Here is a 26,012-nt window from a genome sequence, read left to right as displayed (position 1 = left end):
GAAGTAGAGTTATATTAGACCTGAATTCATCTTGCCTTTTTCAAAGAGTTATCTACACTCTCAAACATAAATAGTACTTCACATAATTGAAAAGCAACAGCCTCCTAATGACATTCAAACATGTCAAATACTCAAAGGTAGTTCAATGCAGCCAAGTGAAAGGGACTGCTCCAATTTATCTGATTTAGAACTAACTTCTCAAATTGACAACAAAGCCCTGAAAACAATAGTATCACTTGTTAATAAGTTAATAAATATCACATGTTTCTCTTCCTACATATTTTACCTGAAACCACAATTTAAAGCTTAGAGTGAAACTTATATAAATTCTGAAAGCAAGAGTAAAATCAGTTCAGTTCAGTCGCTCAGTCGTGTCCGACTCTTTGCGACCTCATGAACCACAGCACGCCAGGCCTCCCTGTCCATCACCAACTCCCGGAGTTCACTCAAACTCATGTCCATCGAGTTGGTGATGCCATCCAGCCATCTCATTCTCTGTCGTCCCCTTCTCCTCCCACCCCCAATTCTTCCCAACATCAGTCTTTTCCAGTGAGTCAACTCGTTGCATGAGGTGGCCAAAGTATTGCAGTTTCAGCTTTAGCATCAGTCCTTCCAATGAACACCCAGGATTGATCTCCTTTAGAATGGACTGGTTGGATCTCCTTGCGGTCCAAGGGACTCTCAAGAGTCTTCTCCAGCACCACAGTTCAAAAGCATCAATTCTTCGGCGATCAGGTTTCTTCACAGTCCAACTCTCACATCCATACATGACCACTGGAAAAACCATAGCCTTGACTAGACGGACCTTGGTTGGCAAAGTAATGTCTCTGCTTTTTAATATACTATCTAGGTTGGTCATAACTTTCCTTCCAAGGAGTAAGCGTCTTTTAATTTCATGGCTGCAATCACCATCTGCAGTGATTTTGGAGCCCAAAAAAATAAAATCTGACCCTGTTTCCATTGTTTCCCCATCTATTTGCCATGAAGTGATGGGACCAGATGCCATGATCTTAGTTTTCTGAATGTTGAGCTTTAAGCCAACTTTTTCACTCTCCTCTTTCACTTTTATGAAGAGGCTCTTTAGTTTCTTTGTTTTCTTCCACAAGGGTGGTGTCATCTGCATATCTGAGGTTATTGATATTTCTCCCAGCAATCTTGATTCCAGCTCATGCTTCATCCAGCCCAGCGTTCCTCATGATGTACTCTGCATAGAAGTTAAATAATCAGGGTGACAATATATACTCTTGACGTACTCCTTTCCCTATTTGGAACCAGTCAGTTGTTCCATGTCCAGTTCTAACTGTTGCTTCCTGACCTGTCAACAGATTTTTCAGGAGGCAGGTCAGGTGGTCTGGTATTCCTATCTCTTTCAGAATTTTCCACAGTGTGTGGTGATCCACAGAGTCAAAGGCTTTGGCATAGTCAATAAAGCACGAATAGATGTATTTTTGGAATTCTCTTGCTTTTTCTATAATCCAACAGATGCTGGCAATTTGATCTCTGGTTCCTCTGCCTTTTCTAAATCCAGCTTGAACATCTGGAAGTTCACAGTTCATGTACTGTTGAAGCCTGGCTTGGAGAATTTTGAGCATTACTTTGCTAGAGTGTGAGACGAGAGCAATTATGTAGTAGTTTGAGCATTCTTTGGCATTGCCTTTCTTTGGGACTGGAATGAAAACTGACCTTTTCCAGTCCTGAGGCCACTGCTGAGTTTTCCAAATTTGCTGGCACATTGAGTGCAGCACTTTCACAGAATCATCTTTTAGGATTTGAAATAGCTCAACTGGAATTCCGTCACTTCCACTAGCTTTGTTCATAGTGATGCTTCCTAAGGCCCACTTGACTTCGCATTCCAGGATGTCTGGCTCTAGGTAAGTGATCACGCCATTTTGATTATCTGGGTCATTAAGATCTTTTCTGTATAGTTCTTCTGTGTATTCTTGACACCTCTTCTTAACATCTTCTGCTTCTGTTAGGTCCATACCATTTCTGTCCTTTATTGAGCCCAGCTTTGCATGAAATGTTTCCTTGGTATATCTAATTTTCTTGAAGAGATCTCTAGTCTTTCCCATTCTATTGTTTTCCTCTACTTCTTTGCACTAAGAATCTACTAATAAGTTGATCTATATTCTATCACATTTGTCTTCATAAAAAACATTGGAAATGATGGTTAGAATGAAAATACTGAACCTATGAAAATAAAAATAATAAGAATACTACATGCATTATAAGCCTAAGGCTGAGACTGTATCTAAATGTTAATTCTGGAACTATAATTTATATATCTGCACCACTGAGAGCACTATTTTATGTCTATTTTCACAATGTTGAAAGTATTTTAAAGACTTTTACTGCTTTTGCAACATTTCTATGAAAGTAGAAAGGAATTTTAAAATCATTTGCCTCTAACCATGACCCTAACCTTCACATCCACCATCAGAACCATGATCTTTTTTAGGCAGTCATAACATAAATCCACTTCTACACAGTAAGAAAAATAAATACAAAATAAGAGTTTAACCAAATGATTTACAAAACAGTAAACATCCATAATAGAACACTTCATCTGAATAAAACATGCTTTATTTCAATAGTAACCTTACACAATATTTAAAATAACATCGAATTAAATAACTTTTAATAAGATATCCACTAGCTTAATAAAAAATGTCATTTTAAATATATTCTCATTTCCTGCTGTTATCCTATTTTTGCAAGTTATTCAATCTCTCTCACCCTAACACAGCAACCCAACAGTCTCTTATGTCAGATTACCAGGTTACAGAAAGGATAGTATATTCACATGTACTATTATTTTTTTTTTAAGTGAGTGGTTGTTTTGATAGCAAATGTCAGAGAAATAACAGGCAGAATATATTAATATGTCCATCCTCTATCACCTTCAGATTTGGAGCCATCAGCCATGTCTATTTTATTAGCATTTAAAAGAGTAGAGAACACCAGAGGGGGAAGATAGTAGACACAGACATACATCCTTTGTTTGCAAAATCACGCTATTAAAAAATGATCAGGGAAGATAAGAAGTGGGTAAGTTACAGACAACTGTTGAACTTAATTAAAATCACAATGATGTGTATTCTTGCACTAGCCAATGAGACGCAATGATGGCGTCTCAGTTCTAACTCCTAACACTAAGCTTACAGTTTAGCTGTAGATAGGGTTAGGTGATTCAGTAAGATAGATATTTAAGACTTCCTCTGATTACCCAGGTATTAGCTTTGCCAACTTCTCATTTGCCTAAGGTCTTTTACTCAAACCTAACCTTCGGAGAAGGCAATGGCAAGCCACTCCAGTACTCTTGCCTAGAAAATCCCATGGATGGAGCAGCCTCGTAGGCTGCAGTCCGTGGGGTTGCTAAGGGTCGGACATGACTAAGTGACTTCACTTTCACTTTTCACTTTCACACACTGGAGAAGGAAATGGCAACCCACTCCAGTGTTCTTGCCTGGAGAATCCCAGGGACGGGGGAGCCTGGTGGGCTTCTGTCTATGGGGTCACACAGAGTCGGACACGACTGAAGTGACGCAGCAGCAACCTTCTCAATGTAGCCCACAATGCTCATCCTAATATCATTTCTCAACCTACCTTCCTGATCTCACCCTGGCAACCCTGAACCTCTTAACTTGTTCAGATTTTTCTTCTTTCCACATCTTCAGTCACCTTCTGACATCCCATACAACTTATTATGCTTATTGTTTATTCACTGTCTCTTTCCCCTACAATGTAACTTCCATAAGCGCAAGAATCTTTGTCTGCACTGCTCACTGGTATATTCCAAGACCCCAGAACAGTGTCTGGCACATAAGAGGCCCTCTGTAAACACTGGTTGAATCTTTACCCCTTTCCACCCTGTCATCTCTCGGCTCCATTCTAGCTCCCCATTCATCAATGTGCCTCATCCTACCATACCCATAGGGAACAACTGGGACTGGAAATCAATGGAGACTCTATTTCAGAGAAGAGAAGAAAAGAGGAAGGAAAAAGAAAGGTAGAGAAGGAGGTTTTAAATTTATCCCCTACCTTTTGATCCCCAACAATCCCAACCTAAGTTTTTGTATGTAATCTTTCTAAATTTTCAATTCCTCCCAAATTCTGTCTTGACTGTCTTCTTAGTCAAATTCCTTCTCTAAACTCGCAACACTCCTGGTCAATTAGGTGATAAGTTTAAAGAATAATAACTGAAAAACTGTAATCAGACTCAATGGAAGGGAAAAAAAAAAAACAGAAACAGTGGAAGAAACATCTGTGTCTCATTTCCTTTTCCCTTCATAGCTAAGCTGCTTCAAAAAGTGGTCTACATTCCCCTACTTCCTTACTGACCATTCACATCTCAACTCCTCTGCTCCGAATGAGCCTTTCTGATTCCTTACTTAAATGACCACTATGTCACTCACGCCTTCAAAACATCTTTATTGAGCACTTACATATGCGAGGCACTATGTCAGGTTAGCTGATTCAGTGGTAAACACAATTCCTAGACTTGCACTTTGAGTATAGGAGAACACTGACAGCAACAAAGATGATTGACAAAGGATAAGCATTATTTAAGAAGTTACCGTAGACAGATACGACTTTATCTAAGGGACAGAAAAGGCCTCCCTGAAGTGCAATGTTTAAAGAGAAACGCAAACAGTAGAAAATAGATGAAAGACAAGAGGAAGGATGTTTTAAGAAAAGGAAATAGAACCTGCAAAAACCTGATGGACAGAGTAGGGCGCATATAAATAATGGAAGGAAATTCAGTGTCAGGAGAGAGAGGCCTTAAAAGCCATATTATTCTAAAACTTTAATCTGTGGACAAGGAGAATAAAAAGAAATGACACATAACCTCAGATTTAAATTTTCTGGAAGATGAAAACATTTGCCTTATCGCAATTAGAGCTGAAGGAAACAAGAATAGACTCAGGATGATAGAGATGAGTCCTTGAAACTCCTTGATTTCTATGGTAAGACCGTTCTCATAACTTTTTGTTTCTTCTCAGACACCTTCAATATATTATTTTCTTCTGTCCTAATTCTAAGACCACTGCCTTTCCTCAGCCCTCTTACAAATGTACTCTTCTAGATAACCTCACCTGTACTACACAGGTACCATCCCATAAAGTGACAATGACTCCCAAACCTATATCCCCGGTCCAGCTCTCTTAAGGCCAGAGCTGCATTTTCTACCATCTGTTGGACATAATCACCTATGTACTGTCATACATCCAAAACCAAACTCAAGATCCAGAACCCACAAATCTGGTATTTCCTAATCCTGTCAGTAATACCAATGCAGTCATCCAAGCAGAAATTCTAAATGCAACTGGCTACCTGTTTTTCCCTCACTGATCACCAGGTAATTTTGATCATCTAAATACAATGCAAATCATTCATTTCCTTTCATCTCTAATACCAGTGCCTAAATTTCAGCTTGCATAAACTTTAATCTGGATTATTCAGAAACTTTGTCTAATCCAGCCTCTACACCATGAGAGTTTCCCTCCTAAAGTGTTTCTTCAGTTTACAGGAAGAAGTCCAAATTCTTTGCTATGACATACAAGGTCCATTATCTGGTCCTTCTTGTCTGCCAGTGAGTGAGTGAAGTGGCTCAGTCAACTCTTTGCGACCCCATGGACTGTAGCCTACCAGGCTTCTCCATTCATGTAATTTTCCAGGCAAGAGTACTAGAGTGGTTTGCCATTTCCTTCTCCAGGGGATCCCCAGCGATCGAACCCGGGTCTCCCACATTGCAGGCAGACATTTTACCATCTGAGCCACCAGGGAAGCCCTGTCTGTCAGTAAATAGCTTGTACTCCCAATCTATGGAGTCTCTGCCAGGTTTGGTCAAACCAAACTTGGAAAGCAGATGTAGATCCCTCAAGATTTATCACGGTTTTTCAAGCCACTAGGTATCTACACACACTATTCCCACAGCCTACAATTTCTTTCCCATTTGTCCGCTTAGAAATCACCTGAATTCTTTTAAAATCCAGTTAACATCCCCTCTCTTTTTAATCTTCCCTTGTTCGCATCATAGTTCTCTCTCTTCTCCTTTTCCTAGTCCCCACAGGAAAAAAAAAAAACAAAGTTGAGCATTTCTCCCACTTCATTTCTATCCTGGCATTGACCAAATTATGATTGCTTACATGTCAGCTTTCCTGACTAAATTATGTGTGCATCCCCATACCATACCATATAGTTGGCACTCAACAGAAAAAAAAAAGCAAATATTTCCTGAATAAACAGAAAGAAATAAGTATTTCTTGAATAAATGAATATCTACAGAAGGGTTGTGATGTATCAAGCTTTGTTTTTATAAAATGAGATCCTTGGGTAAGCTTTAAAGTATCTAAAGTCACTCTAGAATTGTGATTTCTGGTTGGGGAAGAGAGACAGAGGGTATATATAAAAGAGGGATTCATTACAGCGGACCCAGTTCATCCAGCACCCAGAAAACACACAGAAGTAATAAGACTATGTGACAAAGATTTCTACACAAATTATAACATTAAGTTGTAAAAATTAAAAACAACAATGCGAAACTTAGAATCATGAACTAAATGAAGATTTGTTCAATGGATCTTTTAAACATGGTATATTTGAAGACCATTTAAAGACCAGGGCTCATTCAGTCCACCTGTCAATGGAGAAGATGTGATTTCAATCCCTGGGTCAGGAAGATCCCCTGGAGAAGGAAATGGCAACCCACTCCAGTATTCTTGCCTGGGAAATCCCATGGACAGAGGGGCCTGGAGGTCTACAGTCCACGGGGTTGCAAAAGTGTTGGACACAACTTGGTGGTTAAACAACAATTTAAAGATCAGGGAAAATGCTGGCCATTCCAGTCAAGTAGAAAAAGGAGCTACATCATGATACTAATTTTATAAAAGCCATATTTAAAACATATTGGTTTGAAAACTTTTAGGAAAAATGCCTGAAATAAACTATTAATATTAAATTATTAACAGTACTTATCTCTGGTTAATTTCTACAACTAATATCATTCAACAAATATTTATTGAGCATCTGTCTGTCTGCTACTGTACAGTAATGAGCAGAAGACATTTGTTCCTGTCCTCCTGGAGCTAAACATATCACACTTTTATAATCAATCAGAAAAAGCAATACAGGTTACAAAAGAACACATGAGATTAACCCACTCTAAATTTATAACCCATAAAAAAGATTACTAACACTTCTCTGGAACCTAGGTTGGGAACAACTTTGATACAAATATTTGGATAAAGGCAACCTACCCAAATGACTTGTACTGTTAGTTGTAAACTGTATCATGATACAATTGCCTAGATCACTATGGACAGAAGGTGGCAGAGACACTATCTCTCCAGGCTTCCTCCTTCTGTTGGAAGATTTAAAAATTAATGTTAATTATAAATAAAATTTGCTTAGTTGAAATTGAATCTCATACATCTTCCACCACATTGCTTTTCTCCTTATGTTTCTTTCCTCTCCACTATTTCCTGCTTTTACCTTCAATAATTTAACCCATTTATTTAAAAGAATCTTTGTAATAGTCTTCTTTCAACCCAGTAATAGACAGTTTGAGTTCTGCCCTCCTGGGGATTCTCAAGAAAGACAGGAGCTTCAGAGGGGATCTGTGTCTCTGAAGAACGAAAATAATTCACCAAAAAAATCTCAAAGCTGTGGTACTTTCAAAGCTCCAGGTCCATAAGATAGAAAAAGAAGTAAGAAACTTTCCTGGAGGTCCAGTGGTTTAAGACTCCACACTTCCAGTGCTTCACTGTAATTATTTTACTAGTTTACATCACAGACTGAAACTCTTCTAAAACTTCCTAGGATTTTCAGCTCATCCTAAACACGGTGATAAGTAATAAAAGTAAGTGCTCTGAGTTAAAAACTTCAATACTACGGCTTGAATGTTACATGTTTTTAGGCATATTAAGGAGTAAATAGACAGACTTAAAATTCTGTAGATTTTAAAAATTGAAAATGGATATGCTATGAAATAGTTTTCCAGAAATATTTTTCCTAGGGGACTCAAGTATTTGAAATTTGTAATAAAAATACGTATGCAGGATATAATCGGCATTACAAGAATATATAAAGTATTAAATGTTAACTTAGTGTTGTGATGTCAAAAGCATACGCCCAGAGAAGTAGGGGACAGAATTATTGATAGTCATTCATTCATCAGTTTCAGAAAGCACTTATTCTGTGCCAGGCACAATTCTAGGTACTATTAGAAATAGAGCAGTGAGTAAAACAGATAAAATTCCTGCCCTCAGGGAGTATGTTCGTGGATTGAGATAGATAACAAACAAGAAAAAAATAAGTAAAACATTAGAGTGATAAATGCAAAGAGAAAAGAAGTAGGAAAGAAAGATTGAGAGGGCATAAAAGCAAGGAGGGAAGGGAGCAAGCCATGTGGCTGTCTGAGGAAAGCCATTCTGAGCATCAGGGATATCCAAAACAAAGGCACAAAGGTAGGAAGATGTACATTCTGTTTAAGAAAGAGCAAGCAGGCCGGTGTTGCTAGAAGACAATGAAGGAGGGGGAAGAGTAATAAATGAGGCTAGAGAGATAATGGGGAAGGTCGAGGGCCTCCTGGAAGAGCATTGGAGTAAAGCTTTCCAGGACAGTTAGGATAAAAACAGTTGGAAATGTAGGAGGGAGGTGATTCCAGGTAATTAGAACAAAGGAAAACAAAAGACAAGGAACCAGGATTTTGAGGATGTTTAGGAATCAGCAACTGGCTTGCTGTGGAATGAATATACATATACATTGAGGGAGCATGAATATGAGAGAAAAGGATCATGTGTGAGGTGGGAGGTTGAAGGTGCTGTTTGATAAATATTCAGTCTTTTATCCTCTGTTTAGGAGCTGTAGAAGAGAGATAGGGCAGGAAGGCACCAGGGTAAAAGGTAATCTTAGCTGCCCCTTTAATATAACATTTTGCTTTCCCTGGCAAGGATAAAACCCCGCTCCAGATAACTGCTTTAGTTGTTACATTTATAAAGAAAAATGGTAAAAGTCTTGGGATTTCTGTGGGGAACACTTTAAATGTTCTTGTAATAGGAAGGAGAGAAAATATACAAGAACTGGAATTCAGATTACTGTATTATTAACATGAACTGAATTGATGATGAACAACTGTATGATTAACATGAACTAGTAATACATAGTGAATCATAAAAAGAGGATGACTAAAAAGCGGGACTGAGAAAGCAAATAGGAATTTCAAGTTTTTAAAGATCATTCCACAAAATGGCTAATTCATGAATAAACAAGAGTTAACTACCTCTAATTCTATATAAAGTGGATTCTGGATTCTGATTATCTACTTTGAATTAAAATTATTCACAAGGCAAAAGCTGGAGCCTTCCTCCCAATTCAACATCCCATACAGAACAGTACCTAATACAGAAGATGCAAATGCTTGTTTAAATAAAAATCCTACCCTTTACTTTTCATCTCAATAGAATCAAACAGTGTTAGAGCTGTCTTAACACAACCTCAAATTGTTACGATTAATAGGGAGGATATTAAGAAAAACAGAAGTTAGGAAGGAAGGATAATTTTCTTCCATATTACCACCTGTGCAAAACAACATACCCCACCCCCCCCAGAGAATTCTACTGGTTAATTAACCATATAACACAAGGCCAGTTTCAAGTACATGCAGGAGTGTTATTTGGAATAATGGCATACATAACATGATTAAATCCAATAAACAAAGCTGTTACAAATCCAAGGAAATTTCCCTCAATATAACCATATGAATTGCAGTAGAGATCCCTTTTTGAAACAGAAAACAAAAAGCATAAGACAATCTGAAACAATCTCTTTCATCTTGATCCTTCACGAACTCAGTGAACTTAGGGAACTGGATTTGCTTCTCTGTATGTTTTCTCAAATCTCAAATTGAGAGTAACATCCTCATCTTTCGTTTCAAACAAAGCAAACAAGTACAATTAAAAGGACAGCAGCTCTTGACCACTCTTGGTCATGGGATGTTATAAATTCCAAAGAGAAGGAACTGCTAAAGTAGAAAAAAAAATCACCTGATTCAAATAATGAAACTTCTGCCGGGAAAAGCATTGTTCTACATATGATAATGTTTGTGCCCAAGCCACTTTTTAGACTGCTTACAGATAAAACTGAGTGGAGGGATTTCACAGGACTTTTTAAACCACGATTATCCATCAAAAAGTTTCCTTATGCAAATATTGGAATGTCAATATACTTTCTCCCGACTTCCAGGAAGCATTTTTCCATGCTAAGACAAGAACATTTTCAAGTGCAACTCCGTAAGCAGATTCGAAATCCCCTGGATACCATAAATAAGCATGAAAAAGCCTTTATACCACAAAAAAAGTACAACGATAGTTTGCAAAGGTGTGATTAGTTCTGCCTGTTGGAGCGATTAGAGCCAGCAGTGAATAGAAGGTGTCCTAAAACCGAGCACACGGAACCACGGCCGCGGCATCTCCAAGATGCAACAATAAAAGCATCCTGCCCCCTCCTCATACTCCCCAGAAAGTGGCCTATTCCAGGAAGCCAGCTGACCGCAGCAGAGAGTCCGGCCTGCCTCACCTTATAGACGTCCCCGTAGGTGCCGCTGCCGACCCTCTGAACGAGCTCGTAGTCCTGCTGCGGGTTCCGCCTCAGGATGTCGGCCCCAGGCCGCAGAGGGGCCTCCATCTTCACTCAGGGCCCGGCCCCCGCCGGCTCGGCCCACGGCGCCCCGATTCCCGCTAACGAGGACGAGCGGCGCCGCTTCCCAACATGGAGCCTCTGCCCGCAGCTCCGCCTGCACGAGGGACAAGCAGAGGCTACAATCCCGAGCGGCCCAGCCCCTTCCCTTCCGCCCGTCCGGAGACCGCGGACCAGCCGGCCTGGAAGCGTCCCTGGCGCCCCGCCGCCGCGTTCCGGCCGCGGCCCTTCCCCCTCCCAGGCCGCCCGCGAACTGCCGGGCCGGGTGTGCGCGCCCGCCGGCGCTCGGGGTCGGCAGGATACCTCAGGGGGGCGGCCCCGCTCTTTGTTGAGCGCCGCGCCCGGGACCTACTTCCTCGCCCGCGCCTGCGTCCTGCTTCCCGGCGCCCGCCGGCCGCTCCAGGTCCCGCGCCGCCACCGCCGTCGCCTCCCGCGGCCCCGCACGTCCTCTCGCGGGCGGCTGAGGCGCGTACCGTCGCCGCCGCCGCCGCCGCCGCACCACGTTCCCCACCCGGGGCTGCGTCACCGGGAGACACGTTCCCGGCCAGCGTGGGTCGGGCGCCCAGAGGCCCGCCCGAGCGCGCCGGCCGCGGGGCCAGAGTGCCGCCCTGAGGCCTGGTCGGGACACGACAGTCTCCCGGCCGGGCCGCCGCGCCCCCTCGCCCGGCGCGTCCCTCCGGGCCCAGGCTCTGCTCCCCACCCGCGGGTGTTAGCGACGCCCCTGGTGCATTCGTGGGCGGGCGCGCCTCGGCTGAACTGCCCCCTGCTTTGTCAGGTAAACTCGGAGAGTGACGGGTAGCGGGAGAAGGGTGGGCACGAGGGAGACGGGAACGCGGCCCCCGCCCAGTTCAGAGAAGGTATGTTGCGGGCACTGGGCCAGGAGTCAGCTGGCAGTGGGGCGCCAGGGAAGGAGGTGGGGAAGTGCCAGGTTAACTAAATCGCGGCACACCCTACTGCACCGTCCTGTTTTGCAAATCATTCCCAGTGGTACCAGTTTGAGGCTTCCCAACACACCTGCGCAACCTGTCTTCTATGAGTTTTCCCAAGACATTTCTGAAAGTCTGAATTCCTAGGAAGTCTCAGTGGCCAGTATCCCAGTTGGGCACACGCGGTGTCTCAGCGCGGATATTGCTCCTTTATTTGAGTCAGGAGCTTTGCAGAAGCTGAGATAGAATTAGGGACCACAGCCTGGTTCTGGTTCCGCCACTTCCTCAGTATGTGACCCGGGACAAGAAAGACATCGTGTTTGGCAATGTCTCCCTATCTGCAGCTTGAAGAAGATGGGGTTTTGCATCTGACACCCAAGAAAGTGTTTATAAAGCATCTTACAGGATTATAAAGACGGTTATCAAAATATGAGAGGTTTAAAAATACTTCACAGTGTACAAAATATGGAACAGGAGCTGTTTTTGCGGTTTCAGTTCTAGTCTTGTTCTGAAGGTAGAAATAACGTTACCAGTTTGTATACTGGCAACGTTATTTCTAGAACCCCGTGAAGGTTTGAACAGAAAAGCCAGTTTAACACTTGGTCAGTGCATTTAGTGACTGAAAAATCACGAAAGAGCAAGTTGTGGATGTTGCTTTGTGGCTTTGAATATCCAATTCAATTCCATTCTTGGCAGTGTACTCCTTGTTGTTGGTCATTGTAATCAATTGCATAATGTAGAAATTAAATTCACACCTTAACAGGACAGGGAAGATATGTATTTTCTTGTGCTCTCTGCACAAAGGGCACTTATTTAGGAACATAAGTAAGCTCAGACTTACATGTTCTATGGACAAAGCCTATGTGTTTGCTGCATTGAAAAAATTGTTGAAGAACAGTTCCTTCTTTCAAAGCTTCTTGGCACTTGTTTTGGTGGGCAAATACTTTTGGCTTCAATGACTTAAAATCTTTTCAAATGTTCTATTGGTATCCTAGTACTTATTTATTGTCATAGGTTCTTATTTTCTCCTTTGACCCTATAAGCATTAATCCTTTTTCTAGTCTATAATTTATTAATACTTGCATTACTCCTCAGAGAATTTGAGGCAGAATACAGAAAATGCATACTATAACATAAGATAAAAATGAGGAAATAGGTATGATGTTAAAGAAAGGAAAGATGGGATACCAGAACAATACAGCAAATTGGCTGAAGCAGAAAGTTTTATAGTGTTTTTGAGATCACAATAAACCAGTTGATCTAGAGAGAGGTGCATCTTTTCCTGTTACTAAGAATTTAGGAAAACTTCTCTCATGGGCCTTCCTAAAGAGGAAACTCTGAATTCCCTGTTTGAAACAAAAATCTTTCTGACAGTCTTTTAGGCTTGTTGTTCTTGAAATACAGTGTTTGATATGAATTAGGCAATAAAATGTTTGAGGTCATCGGCTTCACCAAGACCCTGGAGTGCAGATGCTTTATGTTGCCAGTAATGGCAGAGACATATGCTTTGACCATCAACCCAGAGCTGGATAGTATGGAAAAAGTCAAGGTTCTATGTGGTGATTCAGAAATGTCTGCCATAATCATTATTTTATTCATAACACATCCGTTCCAAGGAAAAAACATCTGCTTTATACTAACTTCAAGAGAATTTAAAAAATTTTAAATACTAGTTAATTTTATCAAGGTCAGTGAAGTCATAGCTTGTGTGTTAAATATTACATGGTTAGTAAAGAAATTCACATTAAATTTCCATAAAATAAACATACAGTGCATAAATTTAATTTTACATCCTGAACAAGTAAGCACATGGTTTCAAAATGGAAAGTTACATAACAATAAGAAGTTGTAGCTTACACAAGAGTTTCTTACAGACCACCAGTTTTTATAATGCCAGGGTATTGAATAAGAATAAATATAACTTGATATGATTGTCATGTATTCTTTAGGTCTTAATATCTGACATGTGAATATCTTCCGTGTTTTACAGTGGTTTCCTTGGCAGTCCAGTGGTTAAGAAATCACACCTCCATTGCAGGAGGCATAGGTTAAATTACTGGTCAGGGAACTAAGTTTCTGCATGCTGCACAGCGCAGCCAAAATATAGGGGAAAAAAAAAATCAGGGGACATAAAATTTTTTAACTTCTACCTGGGTAAGTTTCACAATTTACTAACCAAGAAAGAATGGTTAAGTAAAATCTTCAAGTGTGACAAGAAAAGCATAAGGACAGTAATTTAATATGGAACATATAGACTTAAGCATTATAATCTGATCAATCTTCCAACATAAGCTAGTTGCAAAATGTAACTTGATGTGGTTGAGCTTTATAGGTTCGTTAACTATAAATTAGTTAAATATTGGAAGACATTGGCCACCATCATGATTCGTATTTTCAAATAGTTAAACTATCCTTTCTGTTACTAATGAGGTTCAGTTGTCTCTTGAGGCCAAAACTGTGTTTTCAAAGTATAGGAGAATTCTCTTTTGTTCTAGAGAGCAGTAGAACATGTATTTCTTTCAGAATCAGTATCTGGTCATTACGATGGGAGTTTTAAAAGGAGTTGAGGAACCCAGCGCACATCTTTTTTTTTTTTAATCTAGTTTGAATTGATTATCTGATGTGTAACCTTGATCCCCAGGGTGGTTTTTAAGTTTATATGAGAATTGATAGCAGGGTTTCTGTATTCAGCTCAGTTGAGAGACAACACTTGGCTTGCTACCAGGGCTTGGCAGATACTAAACACCTGACTACAGGATTTTAAGTGATTTTGTGTTATAAACTGCTCTTTAGATACTGGGTGTTATCTGATGACTCTTAAATTGAATAGGGGCAGCAGAATTCCATTGTCAAATGGAAAGGCATATACTGGGGAGGCCTGAGCTGGTCTGGAAGGCACGAATAAAGTACATGGACTTGTACCTCCTCGTACTTCTTTGCCACTGTTTTTTGAACCATATCTTTGGGCTCATGATCATTTAGCAGAAGGAAAAGCTTGGGCCTGGTTTATTAATTGCCTAGATGATATATTAGCACCAACTAGAAGCACAGAGCCACTGAACTATGGTCCTACTTCACAGTGAAGTGGTCCTGAAAAATAGAGATGAAGAGAAATTTTTCCAGAGGGCACAGTTTTGAATAGAACATCTGGTTGTCCTCTGTGTTAGGAATGAAAGATAGCCTGAGGTATGGCTCTAACTGATTTATGCAGAGTAATTAATAAGTTGGCAATAACTTGGAGAGATCAGAAATAAGGAAGTCAGTGGGAGATACATTATGACTGGAATATCAAAATTGGCTCACAGTGTGAAAGTATCTGTGAACCATTTGACTGCCCACAAGAGGGCTGCTGCTGCTGCTGCTAAGTCACTTCAGTCCTGTCCGACTCTGTGTGACCCCATAGACGGCAGCCCACCAGGCTCCCCTGTCCCTGGGATTCTCCAGGCAAGAACACTGGAGTGGGTTGCCATTTCCTTCTCCAGTGCATGGAAGGAAAAGTGAAAGTGAAGTCACTCAGTTGTGTCCGACTCTTCGCGACCCTATAGACTGCAGCCTACCAGGCTCCTCCAACCATGGGATTGGGCATCCATCCCAATAATCGGATATATAGGATAATCTGTCCTATGAATGTCAGTCAGCCTCTATCCTGTCACCCTAGTTCAGTGGGGCCATGTGGCAATAGGAATGGAGGCTAAAGGGAATTCAGTGACATGGACTTCCACTTGCCAAGCGTAATAAGGTTACTGCCACTATGCAGTATTTAACTTGCTTATAGCAGGGGTCACTTGCCTTTGCAGTGACCCTTGCTGTGCTGTACTTAGTCATTCAGTCATGTCTGACTCTTTGCAACCCCATCGACAGAGGAGCCTGGCAGGCTACAGTTCATGGGGATTCTCCAGGCAAGAATACTGGAATGGGTTGCCATGCCCTCCTCCAGGGGATCTTCCCAACCCAGGGATTGAACCCAGGTCTCCCACACTGTAGGTGGATTCTTGACCATCTGAGCCATGAGGAAAGCCCAAGGATACTGGAGTGGGTAGCCTATCCCTTCTCCAGGGGATCTTTCTGACCCAGGAATCCAACTGGGGTCTCCAGCATTGCAGGCGGATTCTTTACCAGCTGAGCTACCAGGGAAGCCCCTCAGTGACCCTTAGTGAGGTACTGTTCCCTAGACAGACCAGTCAATCACCTGGTGGCAGTTTAATTAAACCAAATACTTTTGATTATGGAGGGATGAGCAATTTGTCTTCACGAGGTAGTTATGTATATATGTACATACCTATAGTATATACATACATAGTCCAGATACAGGCTTACCAACCCTTTAGGTACTGGGTGTTATGTTTTTTGAACCCAAAGATATGGTTCAAAAACAAGGTGGCAAAGAAGTAGGAGCAGGTACAATGAAAGTTAGTCTATGTACTTTATTTGAGCCTTGCAGACCAGCTCAGGCCACCCCAGTATATACCTTTCCATTTGACAATGGAATTCTGCTGCCCCTGTTCAGTTTATGAGTCATCAGATAACACCCAGTACGTATAGTCATATGTGTATATAGTCCAGATATAGGCTTACTGTCCCTGCTTGAGAAACTTCTACTAGTACTACAATTCATGGACTATTTTATCACCATGTATCACAAACAACATTAAATTTGAGCAGGAAACTCATGGGAAGTATGGCAATGGAGTCATGCCCGTGAAGTGAACTGATCTTACCTCAAACCCATCACTTAGAAGCAGCTAGTATGATACCACAGAGGAAAGTCGTGCTGAAGGATCAGTTGGCCGAGAGATAACCCTTATGAGGATATGATACAGGATTTAAGTCAGTATCCAATACGTATTGCCATCTACCCCATATTCAGAATGCACAGGCCTAGGAACCAGAGACATGGAAACTCGATGGACATGACTTTGAGTAAGCTTCAGGAGGTGATGATGGACAAGGAAGCCTGGTGTGCTGCACTCCATGGGGTTGCAGTTCAGTTCAGTTCAGTCGCTCAGTCATGTCCAACTCTTTGCAACCCCATGAACCACAGCACGCCAGGCCTCCCTGTCCATCACCAACTCCTGGAGTACACTCAAACTCATGTCCATCGAGTCGGTGATGCCATCCAGCCATCTCATTCTCTGTCATCCCCGTCTGCTCCTACCCCCAATCCCTCCCAGCATCAGACTCTTCCAGTGAGTCAACTCGTCGCATGAGGTGGCCAAAGTATTGGAGTTTCAGCTTTAGCATCAGTCCTTCCAATGAACACCCAGGACTGATCTCCTTTAGAATGGACTGGTTGGATCTCCTTGCAGTCCAAGGGACTCTCAAGAGTCTTCTCCAGCACCACAGTTCAAAAGCATCAATTTTTCGGCGATCAGGTTTCTTCACAGTCCAACTCTCACATCCATACATGACCATGGGAAAAACCATAGCCTTGACCAGACGGACCTTGGTTGGCAAAGTAATGTCTCTGATTTTTAATATGCTATCTAGGCTAGTCATAACTTTCCTTCCAAGGAGCAAGCGTCTTTTAATTTCCTGACTGCAATCAGCATCTGCAGTGATTTTGGAGCCCAAAAAAATAGAGTTGGACACAAACGAGTGACTGAACTGAACTGAGGAACCAGGGGGTAGGGGAAAGTATCTGTCCCTTGGGCACTAGGGCCTTCAGATCCATCACACCCAATGTTTTAGAGTCAAAGTTGTATAGACAAAAATTCTTCAACTGAATTGTTAGGAATAATAATAATTCCTAATAATTACTTACTTTTAACCCAGTCACAGTTCCATTAAATAGTTTATCCATTAATCGTTATTGGCATTTAGGTTGATTCTACCTTTTGGCTACTAAAAGCAATGCTCTTAGAGCAAGTTTTTGCATGAACATATACTTTCATTTGTGTGTGTGGGGGTGCATATATCTATGGAATTGCTGGCCCATATGGTAACTCTAAATTTTGAGAAGCTGCCAGACTGTTTTCCAAAGTGGCTATATTCCCACCAGCGGTGTCAGTTTCACCAACACTTTTTATTGTCTTTCTTTCTGATTATAGTCATCCTGGTCAGTCTGAAGTGATGTCTCATTGTAGTTGTTTAAATTTTGATTTGCATTTCCCTAGTGACTAAAAATGTTAAATTGTCTTTTCAGGTATTTCTTGGCCATTTGTATGTCCTCTATGAAGAAATGTCTATTTGGATCCTCTGCCCATTTTTAAAAAATTCTGTTATTTGTATTTTTACTGTATCATATGATACCTCAGATTCCAGTTCAACACCATAGGGTTCATTCTGTTCTTCCCCTTTTCTTATTATAACTTCATCTCCAAAAGCAAGAAATCGGGCTCTGATTATGCACCATATATTGACTCAATTCTAGAGCATACACAAGTAATTTCAGAATTGCTATCCTACGTATGTCCTGGAAGAAAAATAAATTATGAACTAAAGAACAATGCTTGTGTAAGTCTGTCTTCAGTCTTGTAGCATACAATCAAAATACTATTTTCTGTAGCTCCTCAGGTTTAGAAAATGCTTCAGTGTAGTTATGTTATTCACCTGTAGTATAGTTAGGTTCACTTTTTAAAAAAACTATTTGTAATTCCACTTTGAGTTCCTTCCACTCCTCTGCCCATATCCTGATTGATTTTAGTTACTTATTTATTTTGGAGAATGTAAACCATTACCATGGTTCTAACAGTGTGGGCTACATAAAAAGGTTACACTTAGAGAAGTATCAGCCCTCCTAATCCTTTCCACCCTGTTCCCATTCTCCCATTGCTTCCATCCTATTCCCACCTGTCTCCTGTAGATAACTGATCTCATTGGTTTCTGGTTTACCCTGTATTTCTTTTGCACAGATGAGCAGATATATATTTTTTAATATCCTTTTCTTTCTTATATGGTAGGTAGAATATTTGTGCTTTGTTTTTTGTTTTTTTTCCATTTGATACTATGTTATTCTGGAAATCAATATGTATCAATTTATAAAGATCTTCCATGTTTTTTTTTTTTAAGATTTATTTATTTTTGGATGTACTGGGTCTTTGTTGCTGTGCATGGGCTTTTCTCTAATTGCAGCATGCAGAGGCTGCTCTCTCATTGTGATGCACGGGCTTCTCATTTCCGCGGCTTCTCTTATGGAGCATGGGCTCTAGGCTTGTGGGCTTCAGTAGCTGCGGTCATGGGCTCAGTTGTTGTAGTGCTGGGGCCTAACTGCTCCAAAGCTTGTGGGATCTTCCTGGACCAGGGATTAAACCTGTGTCCCCTGCTTTGGCAGATGAATTGCTAACCACTGGAACACTAGGGAAGCGCCCGTATTCTTTCCTGTCATTTCAGTTCAGTCGCTCAGTCGTGTCCGACTCTTTGCAACCCCATGAACCACAGCACGCCAGGCATCCCTGTCCATCACCAACTCCCGGAGTCCACCCAAATACATGTCCATCGAGTCGGTGATGCCATCCAACCATCTCATCCTCTGTGGTCCCCTTCTCCTCCTGCCCTCAATCTTGCCCAGCATCAGGGTCTTTTCAAATGAGTCAGCTCTTCACATCAGGTGGCCAAAGTATTGGAGTTTCAGCTTCATCATCAGTCCTTCCAGTGAACACCCAGGACTGGTCTCCTTTAGGATGGACTGGTTGGATCTCCTTGCAGTCCAAGGGACTCTCAAGCGTCTTCTCCAGCACCACAGTTCAAAAGCATCAATTCTTCGGCTATCAGCTTTCTTCACAGTCCAACTCTCACATCCATACATGACCACGGGAAAAACCATAACCTTGACTAGACGGACCTTTGTTGGCAAAGTAATGTCTCTGCTTTTTAATATGCTATCTAGGCTGGTCATAACTTTCCTTCCAAGGAGTAAGCGTTTTTTAATTTCCTGGCTGCAATCAGCATCTGCAGTGATTTTGGAGCCCAAAAAAATAAAGTCAGCCACTGTTTCCACTGTTTCCCCATCTATTTACCATGAAGTGATGGGACCAGATACCATGATCTTCGTTTTCTGAATGTTGAGCTTTAAGCCAACTTTTTCACTCTCCTCTTTCGCTTTCATCAAGAGGCTCTTTAGTTCTTCTTCACTTTCTGCCATAAGGGTGGTGTCATCTGCATATCTGAGGTTATTGATAATTCTCCCAGCAATCTTGATTCCAGCTTGTGCTTCATCCAGCCTGCCTTTTTGCATGATGTACTCTGCATATAAGTTAAATAAGCAGGGTGACAGTATACAGCCTTGACGTACTCCTGTCCGGATTTGGAACCAGCCTTTTGTTCCATGTCCAGTTTTAACTGTTGCTTCTTGACCTGCATACAGATTTCCCAGGAGGTAGGTGAGGTGGTCTGCTATTCCCATCTCTTTAAGAATTTCCCACAGTTTATTGTGATCCACACAGTCAAAGGCTTTGCTGTAGTCGATAAAGCAAAAGTAGATGTTTTTCTGGAACTCTCTTGCTTTTTCTATGATCCAGCGGATGTTGGCAATTTGATCTCTAGTTCCTCTGCTTTTTCTAAAATTCTTTCCTATATCTGCATAGTTTTCCGTTCTGCGAAGGAGATGGCAACTGACTCCTATATTCTTGTCTGGAGAACTCCATGGACAAAGGAGCCTGGCATGCTACAGTCCATGGGGTCGCAAAGAGTCGGAAACGACTGAGCGACTATCACTCATATACTCATATGTATGGGCATTTAGCTTATTTCCAATATATAACAATAACAAAAAATGCTTCAATAAATTACTCTGTATGTATTTTCATACTGTTGGAGGTATTTCTTTAGAGTAGATTCAACTTAACAGTTTTGAAAAATAAACATGTTGCACTCATCTCACACGCTAGTAAAGTCATGCTCAAAATTCTCCAAGCCAGGCTTCAGCAGTATGTAAACCGTGAACTTCCAGATGTTCAAGCAGGTTTTAGAAAAGGCAGAGGCACCAGAGATCAAATTGCCAACATCCGCTGGATCATGGAGAAAGCAAGAGAGTTTCAGAAAAACATCTATTTCTGCTTCATTGACTATGCCAAAGCCTTTGACTGTGTGGATCACAATAAACTGTGGAACATTCTGAAAGAGATGGGAATCCCAGACCACCTGACCTGCCTCTTGAGAAACCTGTATGCAGGTCAGGAAGCAACAGTTAGAACCGGTCATGGAACAACAGACTGGTTCCAAATAGGAAAAGGAGTGCGTCAAGGTTGTATATTGTCACCTTGCTTATTTAACTTATATGCAGAGTGCATCATGAGGAACGCTGGGCTGGAAGAAGCACAAGCTGGAATCAAGATTGCTGGGAGAAATATCAATAACCTCAGATATGCAGATGACACTACCCTTATGGCAGAAAGTGAAGAGGAACTCAAAAGCCTCTTGATGAAAGTGAAAGAGGAGAGTGAAAAGGTTGGCTTGAAGCTCAACATTCAGAAAACAAAGATCATGGCATCTGGTCCCATCACTTCATGGGAAATAGGTGGAAAAACAGTGGAAACAGTGTCAGACTTTGTTTTTTTGGGCTCCAAAATCACTGCAGATGCTGATTGCAGCCATGAAATTAAAAGACGCTTGCTCCTTGGAAGGAAAGTTATGACCAACCTTGATAGTATATTAAAAAGCAGAGACATTACTTTGCCGACCAAGGTCCGTCTAGTCAAGGCAATGGTTTTTCCCGTGGTCACGTATGGATGTGAGAGTTGGACTGTGAAGAAAGCTGATCGCCGAAGAATCGATGCTTTTGAACTGTGGTGTTGGAGAAGACTCTTGAGAGTCCCTTATACTGCAAGGAGATCCAACCAGTCCATTCTAAAGGAGATCAATCCTGGATGTTCATTGGAGGGACTGATGCTAAAGCTGAAACTCCAATACTTTGGCCACCTCATGAGACGAGTTGACTCACTGGAAAAGACTCTGATGCTGGGAAAGGTTGGGGGCGGGAGGAGAAGGGGACGACGGAGAATGAGATGGCTGGATGGCATCACCGACTCTGTGGACATGAGTTTGAGTGTACTCCGGGAGTTGGTGATGGACAGGGAGGCCTGGCGTGCTGTGATTCATGGGGTCGCGGAGAGTCGGACACGACTGAGCGACTGAACTGAACTGAACTGAACTGAACAATGTCCACTGAAAGAGTCTAGAAACAGTGAAATTCCAGCTAGCAGTGAACACAGCTAGCACTCAGATCTTGGTTTCTAAATTCCTTTTCTCATTAAAAGCAGCCAGAGTTTCTTGGCGGAACTAGTTCTGAGGCAGGAAAAATACCAGGGAAACTTGAAACATTTTCTTGTGCCATAAAACAAGGGAAATGATGAAAGACAAATAGGACATGGTACAAGGATACAGGTGTTAACTTGAAGGGGCTACCATTGGTCAAATTTAGGGCAGTTTGAGCGTTACAAAGAATAATGATGGTAAATAATAAATAAAGTTTTTCTTTAGATTTCATGAATTCATGAAGTGGATAGTGGTACTTAGCAAACAAAAGTGGGAGAGGAAATGTCAGCTATTAAATGTAAAATGTGGAAGAAAAGGTATTTTAAAATCTGAAGTTGATTCAGGCAAGGATGTCAGTGGATGCTAAAAACCATTGAATACAAAGTTCTTGGCCAAGACATTCACACAGTCTCAAGTATATCTCACAGATTACTTAATAACAACAGAAAAAAAAAAGGTTTTTTAAAAACAAATCCCTTCTTCAATTAGGAATAGGTGTTGAATTGTGTATATAATTTTTGTCGGTAGAATCGACTGCACTCTTTTGTTGTTTTGGTTTTTTAAAAATACTTATGTATTTGGCTGCACTGAGTCTCAGTTGCAGCACTTGGGATCTTTCAGTTGAGGCATATGGGATCTAGTTCCCAGACCAGGGATGGAACCCAGGCCCCCTGCATTGGGAATGCAGAGTCATAGCCGCTGGACCACTGGGGAAGTCCCTACTATACTCCTTTTTAATGGGATTCACCTGAAAGGGATTATCAGGCTGGAATGTGAGCTGAGAAGTATAATAAAGAAATATAAGAAAAGCAGAACATGCTTGTTTTTGTTCAGTGAATTTGGTTTGTAGGTATGGAGTGAGATAATTTCTATCATCCTATATTGACTCATTAGTGTTTATGGAATGCAATTCTATTGAAGACAGTCCCCTTTAAAACCATGATGTAAACTTGGTTTACAGTGTTCTGAGGTCATCGAACAATTAACTGAAATAGGACTGCATAAGATTTGGCAATGGTGAGTGAGAGAGTTTGGTTTTTGACATATTGATTTTGAAGTGTCAGTTGGAAAACAAAGTGAAGATGGCCTTAGGCAGTTAAAGACTCAGCCCTGGGATGATGATTTTCTTTCCTCAAGAAACCTTAACACTAGGTGAATAGTTTTGGGAATCAATAGCATGGATGGAGGTCCTGTCTGAAACCATCATATAGTAAATTACACTGAGGGAACACAGTGAACAGTTGCTTATAATGAGAGAATAAATAAAGATCTAGGATCAGATAATTAGGAAGCTAGCAGTAATCTCCCACGCAGAACTGATCTGTGTAGCGTATGGTCAACAGCCAGATTCAGGAGAAAAGTGAGTGAGGAGGTGAGGAATGGGATGACAGTATCTTGAGGTTCAGGTAGCATGAAGGAACAGTGTTTCTAGGATGCTGAAAATTAAATTGATAGGTAAAGAGGAAGGAACTCGTGAAAAGAGAGTGAGAATATTTCTTAAAGTATTTATTGCCTTTTGCTTTCTATTCAAAATTGTTTGCAACTTTATTGCCAAGGCTCTTCCATAATATGATGTGTGACTTAGAATATTGGTCAGTGTAACTCCATATGATAGCTCTGTAAATCAAGTGGAAATTCTGCCCATTAGACATGGAGTTGGTTACAGATTATGATAAATCTCCAGCTTTTATTTGTCTTGATCTTTTGTTTGTTTGTTTGTTTTTGGCTGCACTGTGCAGCGTGTGGGATTTTTGTTCCCTAACCAAGGATCGAACCTGTACACCTTGCACTGGAGGTGTGGGTCTTAACCACTAGACTGCCAGGGAAGTCCAACTTGAGAGGTTTTAACATGGTGGTTTAGTCACTAAGTCATGTCCAACTCCTGGTGACTCCATGGACTGTAGCCTGCCAGGCTCCTCTGTCCATGGGATTTTCCAGGCAAGAATACTGGAATGGGTTTCCATTTCCTTCTCCAAGTCTTGATCTTTTTAATCTAAGTGTGCTATCCCAATTTTAAAAGACAGGCCTGTTCCGTATACAGGTACAAAAATGCATTATACCCTATTTACTATCATGACCTTGTTTTTAAATTAGGGAGGAAATGGTGCCTGATAGATAAATGCAGATTATTTTAATTTTTCGGCTATGTAAATGTTGCCAGCATATTTCTACTCATATGTAACTGGTCGAGGAAACAGGTATTTGAACATGCAGAATCATGCAGTGTCTTGGTCTGTGTATTTCTGACTGTATAATGCTGTTAAGTTCTTTGAGAGTGTGTAAGGGAGTGCTGTTTATTTGTATGTGTTTTCCATCGAAAATGTTGCAGTACATTGTCTGTCACTGTCTTCAGGCTCTGGGGGTGGGCCAAGGTAGGGAGGGTGTGACGCTGGTTTTTGTGTGAACTCCGGCTTGTGATGCTGAGCTTGGTTCATCCGTTTTCTCCTCCCTTTTCCTCCCCACTCCTTCCCACCAGCGCCACAGCAACATCCTCAGAGTCTGAGGGAACTGCGCCCAGCGAGGGCACAGAGCCTCCCACCGCCAGCAACCTGCAGCCGGGAGAGAAGCGAAAACACTGACAGCGCCTCACCGCCACCAGTCCCCTGATCACCATGGCCAAGAACCGCAGGGACAGAAACAGTTGGGGTGAGTAGCATACGGTGACTTCCGCAGCCTGCAAAGGGACTGGCCCGCCGCTTTCGGCTTCTGGAAACGAGGAGGGCCGAGGGCTGCTCGGCTCCAGCGTCTAGGGCTGGGAGATGGCCACAGCCGAGCGGCTCCCTGTTGGGCGGGAGGAACCGTGACCAAGCGGTACCCATGGAAGCAGCATCTTTTGCTGTGGGGCGAAGGGGCGAAGGCTGCAGCTACACACAGGCCGCAGACTCCAGCCTTTCCCCCACCCCCACCCCCCATCCTCCTCCCAGCATTTGGACAGCACCCACCCGGGCGCCTCAGGGGACTCGATGGTTTGGCTTTAGCGAATGGAGGTTGGCAGGAAGGGGTGAGGCCGGGCCGGGGACTGTGGTGAGGGGCGTGGAGTGGAGAGCCCCCACCCCTTCCCCACGAGCTGCGAACTCGCTGGCCTCTCAGGGCTTGGACTTCTGGCGGGCGGGCAGCTTTGGAACAATGAGGCGGAGCGCGCCGGGACCAGGTCCGGGCGTTGCAGACACGAGCGGCGCGGCGGGAGAAGGGGCGCCGCTTGGGAATCCCATAGCACCGCAGCACTCCTTTTAATCTGGGGGTTGGGTAGGGAATTTGGGAGAAAGGGAGTCAAAGTTGTGGTTTCCAGCCTTCTGCCCCACCCCAACCTGGTGCCCCATTCAGGCCAGCGCAAAGGGTGGCATTGTTCTTAGGTTTTACCTTTTGGAGATATCGGGCTCATGATTCAGCACCAGGCCGAGGGGAGGGGGAAGGCGAGACTAGGCCCAGGGGGTTCACGCTGCCGCGAGTGGTGGGCGGCGCTCACGCAGGCGGAGAAGAGAGAGTGCAGTGATTCAGGAGAAATCGCAGCCCCGCCCGCTCTGCTGCTCCAGACTCCGTAGTGGGCAGATTGGGCTTCTTTTTCCTCTTTGGGCTCCCGACTTCTTCCAGTCACAGAGCCAAACTCACTGTCATCTTCGGGCATTTTATTATCAGCACCAGAGCAGACCTCAGACCACTGTGGCATAGTGGGTAGAGGAATAGTGTTTGTTCATTAGCTTTAAATTGTTATTTGGAAAGTTAACATCCACTAGGAGTTCAGAGCTCTTTGACTGACTTTCTTCAGTGTCTCTGACAGCTCTTCTGTATCTGTCCATCAGATTGTGAAGTATAAATTTGCATTTTAATTAGTTATTTTGGTTATCTTTTATGAAAATTATATATCTTTCATCAAAAGATCCTATTTTCTCTTGCCTCTGATTGGTCACAGGACCAATTTAACTCCCAAATAAGCGAAGTCTACATTTGAGAGATTATCAGAGGTTTATGGTGGATGTGGGGGGCTGGAGCAGGGATATCTGTCTTTAGTTGTCTGAGTTTAAGAGAAAGCAGTTCCATTTTCTGATATCTGATATCACCAAATCCCAGTTTTAGTAACCATGACTATTCCAATGGCAGCTTTTGTTTGCTTCTTCTGAAATATGGGTAAACTTTTTCAGAATACTCCTTCTCCTCCCTTTCCCTTGGCCTCCAGAATAGGAATTTTTTGAACACTCA

The 26,012-nt window shown here is 42.2% G+C and overlaps 3 protein-coding genes across 6 annotated transcripts in view; 2 read left to right on the top strand and 1 right to left on the bottom strand.

Moving 5' to 3' along the window:
- Positions 1-10,716, bottom strand: part of MAP4K5 (mitogen-activated protein kinase kinase kinase kinase 5) — a 115,048-nt gene extending 104,332 nt beyond the window's left edge. For all 3 annotated transcript variants that reach the window (XM_055436963.2, XM_055436964.2, XM_088839725.1), the window contains exon 1: positions 10,579-10,716. In XM_055436963.2, the coding sequence (XP_055292938.1) occupies positions 10,579-10,686 (108 nt within the window). In that variant the 5' untranslated portion in view covers positions 10,687-10,716. The remainder of the gene's footprint in view (positions 1-10,578) is intronic.
- LOC148776463 (uncharacterized) lies at positions 10,655-24,395 on the top strand. Its single transcript, XM_088839726.1, has 2 exons — positions 10,655-11,473; positions 24,292-24,395. The coding sequence occupies exons 1-2, from the start codon at positions 10,655-10,657 to the stop codon at positions 24,316-24,318; spliced, it is 846 nt and encodes a 281-aa protein (XP_088695852.1). The 3' UTR covers positions 24,319-24,395.
- The window catches only part of ATL1 (atlastin GTPase 1), a 76,102-nt gene continuing 73,521 nt past the window's right edge, over positions 23,432-26,012 (top strand). For both annotated transcript variants that reach the window (XM_055436966.2, XM_055436965.2), the window contains exon 1: positions 23,432-24,461. In XM_055436966.2, coding sequence (XP_055292941.1) covers positions 24,428-24,461 — 34 coding nt within the window. In that variant the 5' untranslated portion in view covers positions 23,432-24,427. The remainder of the gene's footprint in view (positions 24,462-26,012) is intronic.

Source organism: Moschus berezovskii, chromosome 9 (genome assembly GCF_049115385.1).
Source record: "Moschus berezovskii isolate FMDL1 chromosome 9, NW_MosBer_1.0, whole genome shotgun sequence".
Classification (NCBI taxonomy): Eukaryota; Metazoa; Chordata; class Mammalia; order Artiodactyla; family Moschidae; genus Moschus; species Moschus berezovskii.
Note: the sequence above shows the minus strand (reverse complement) of the source record. Positions and strands in the feature narration are given on the sequence as shown.

Coding starts and splice junctions, on each gene's coding strand:
- LOC148776463 (XM_088839726.1), top strand. CDS start 10,655: ATGTCGGCCCCAGGCCGCAGAGGGGCCTCCATCTTCACTCAGGGCCCG. Junction 11,474..24,291: donor ACTGCCCCCTGCTTTGTCAG/GTAAACTCGGAG, acceptor CCTTCCCACCAG/CGCCACAGCAACATCCTCAG.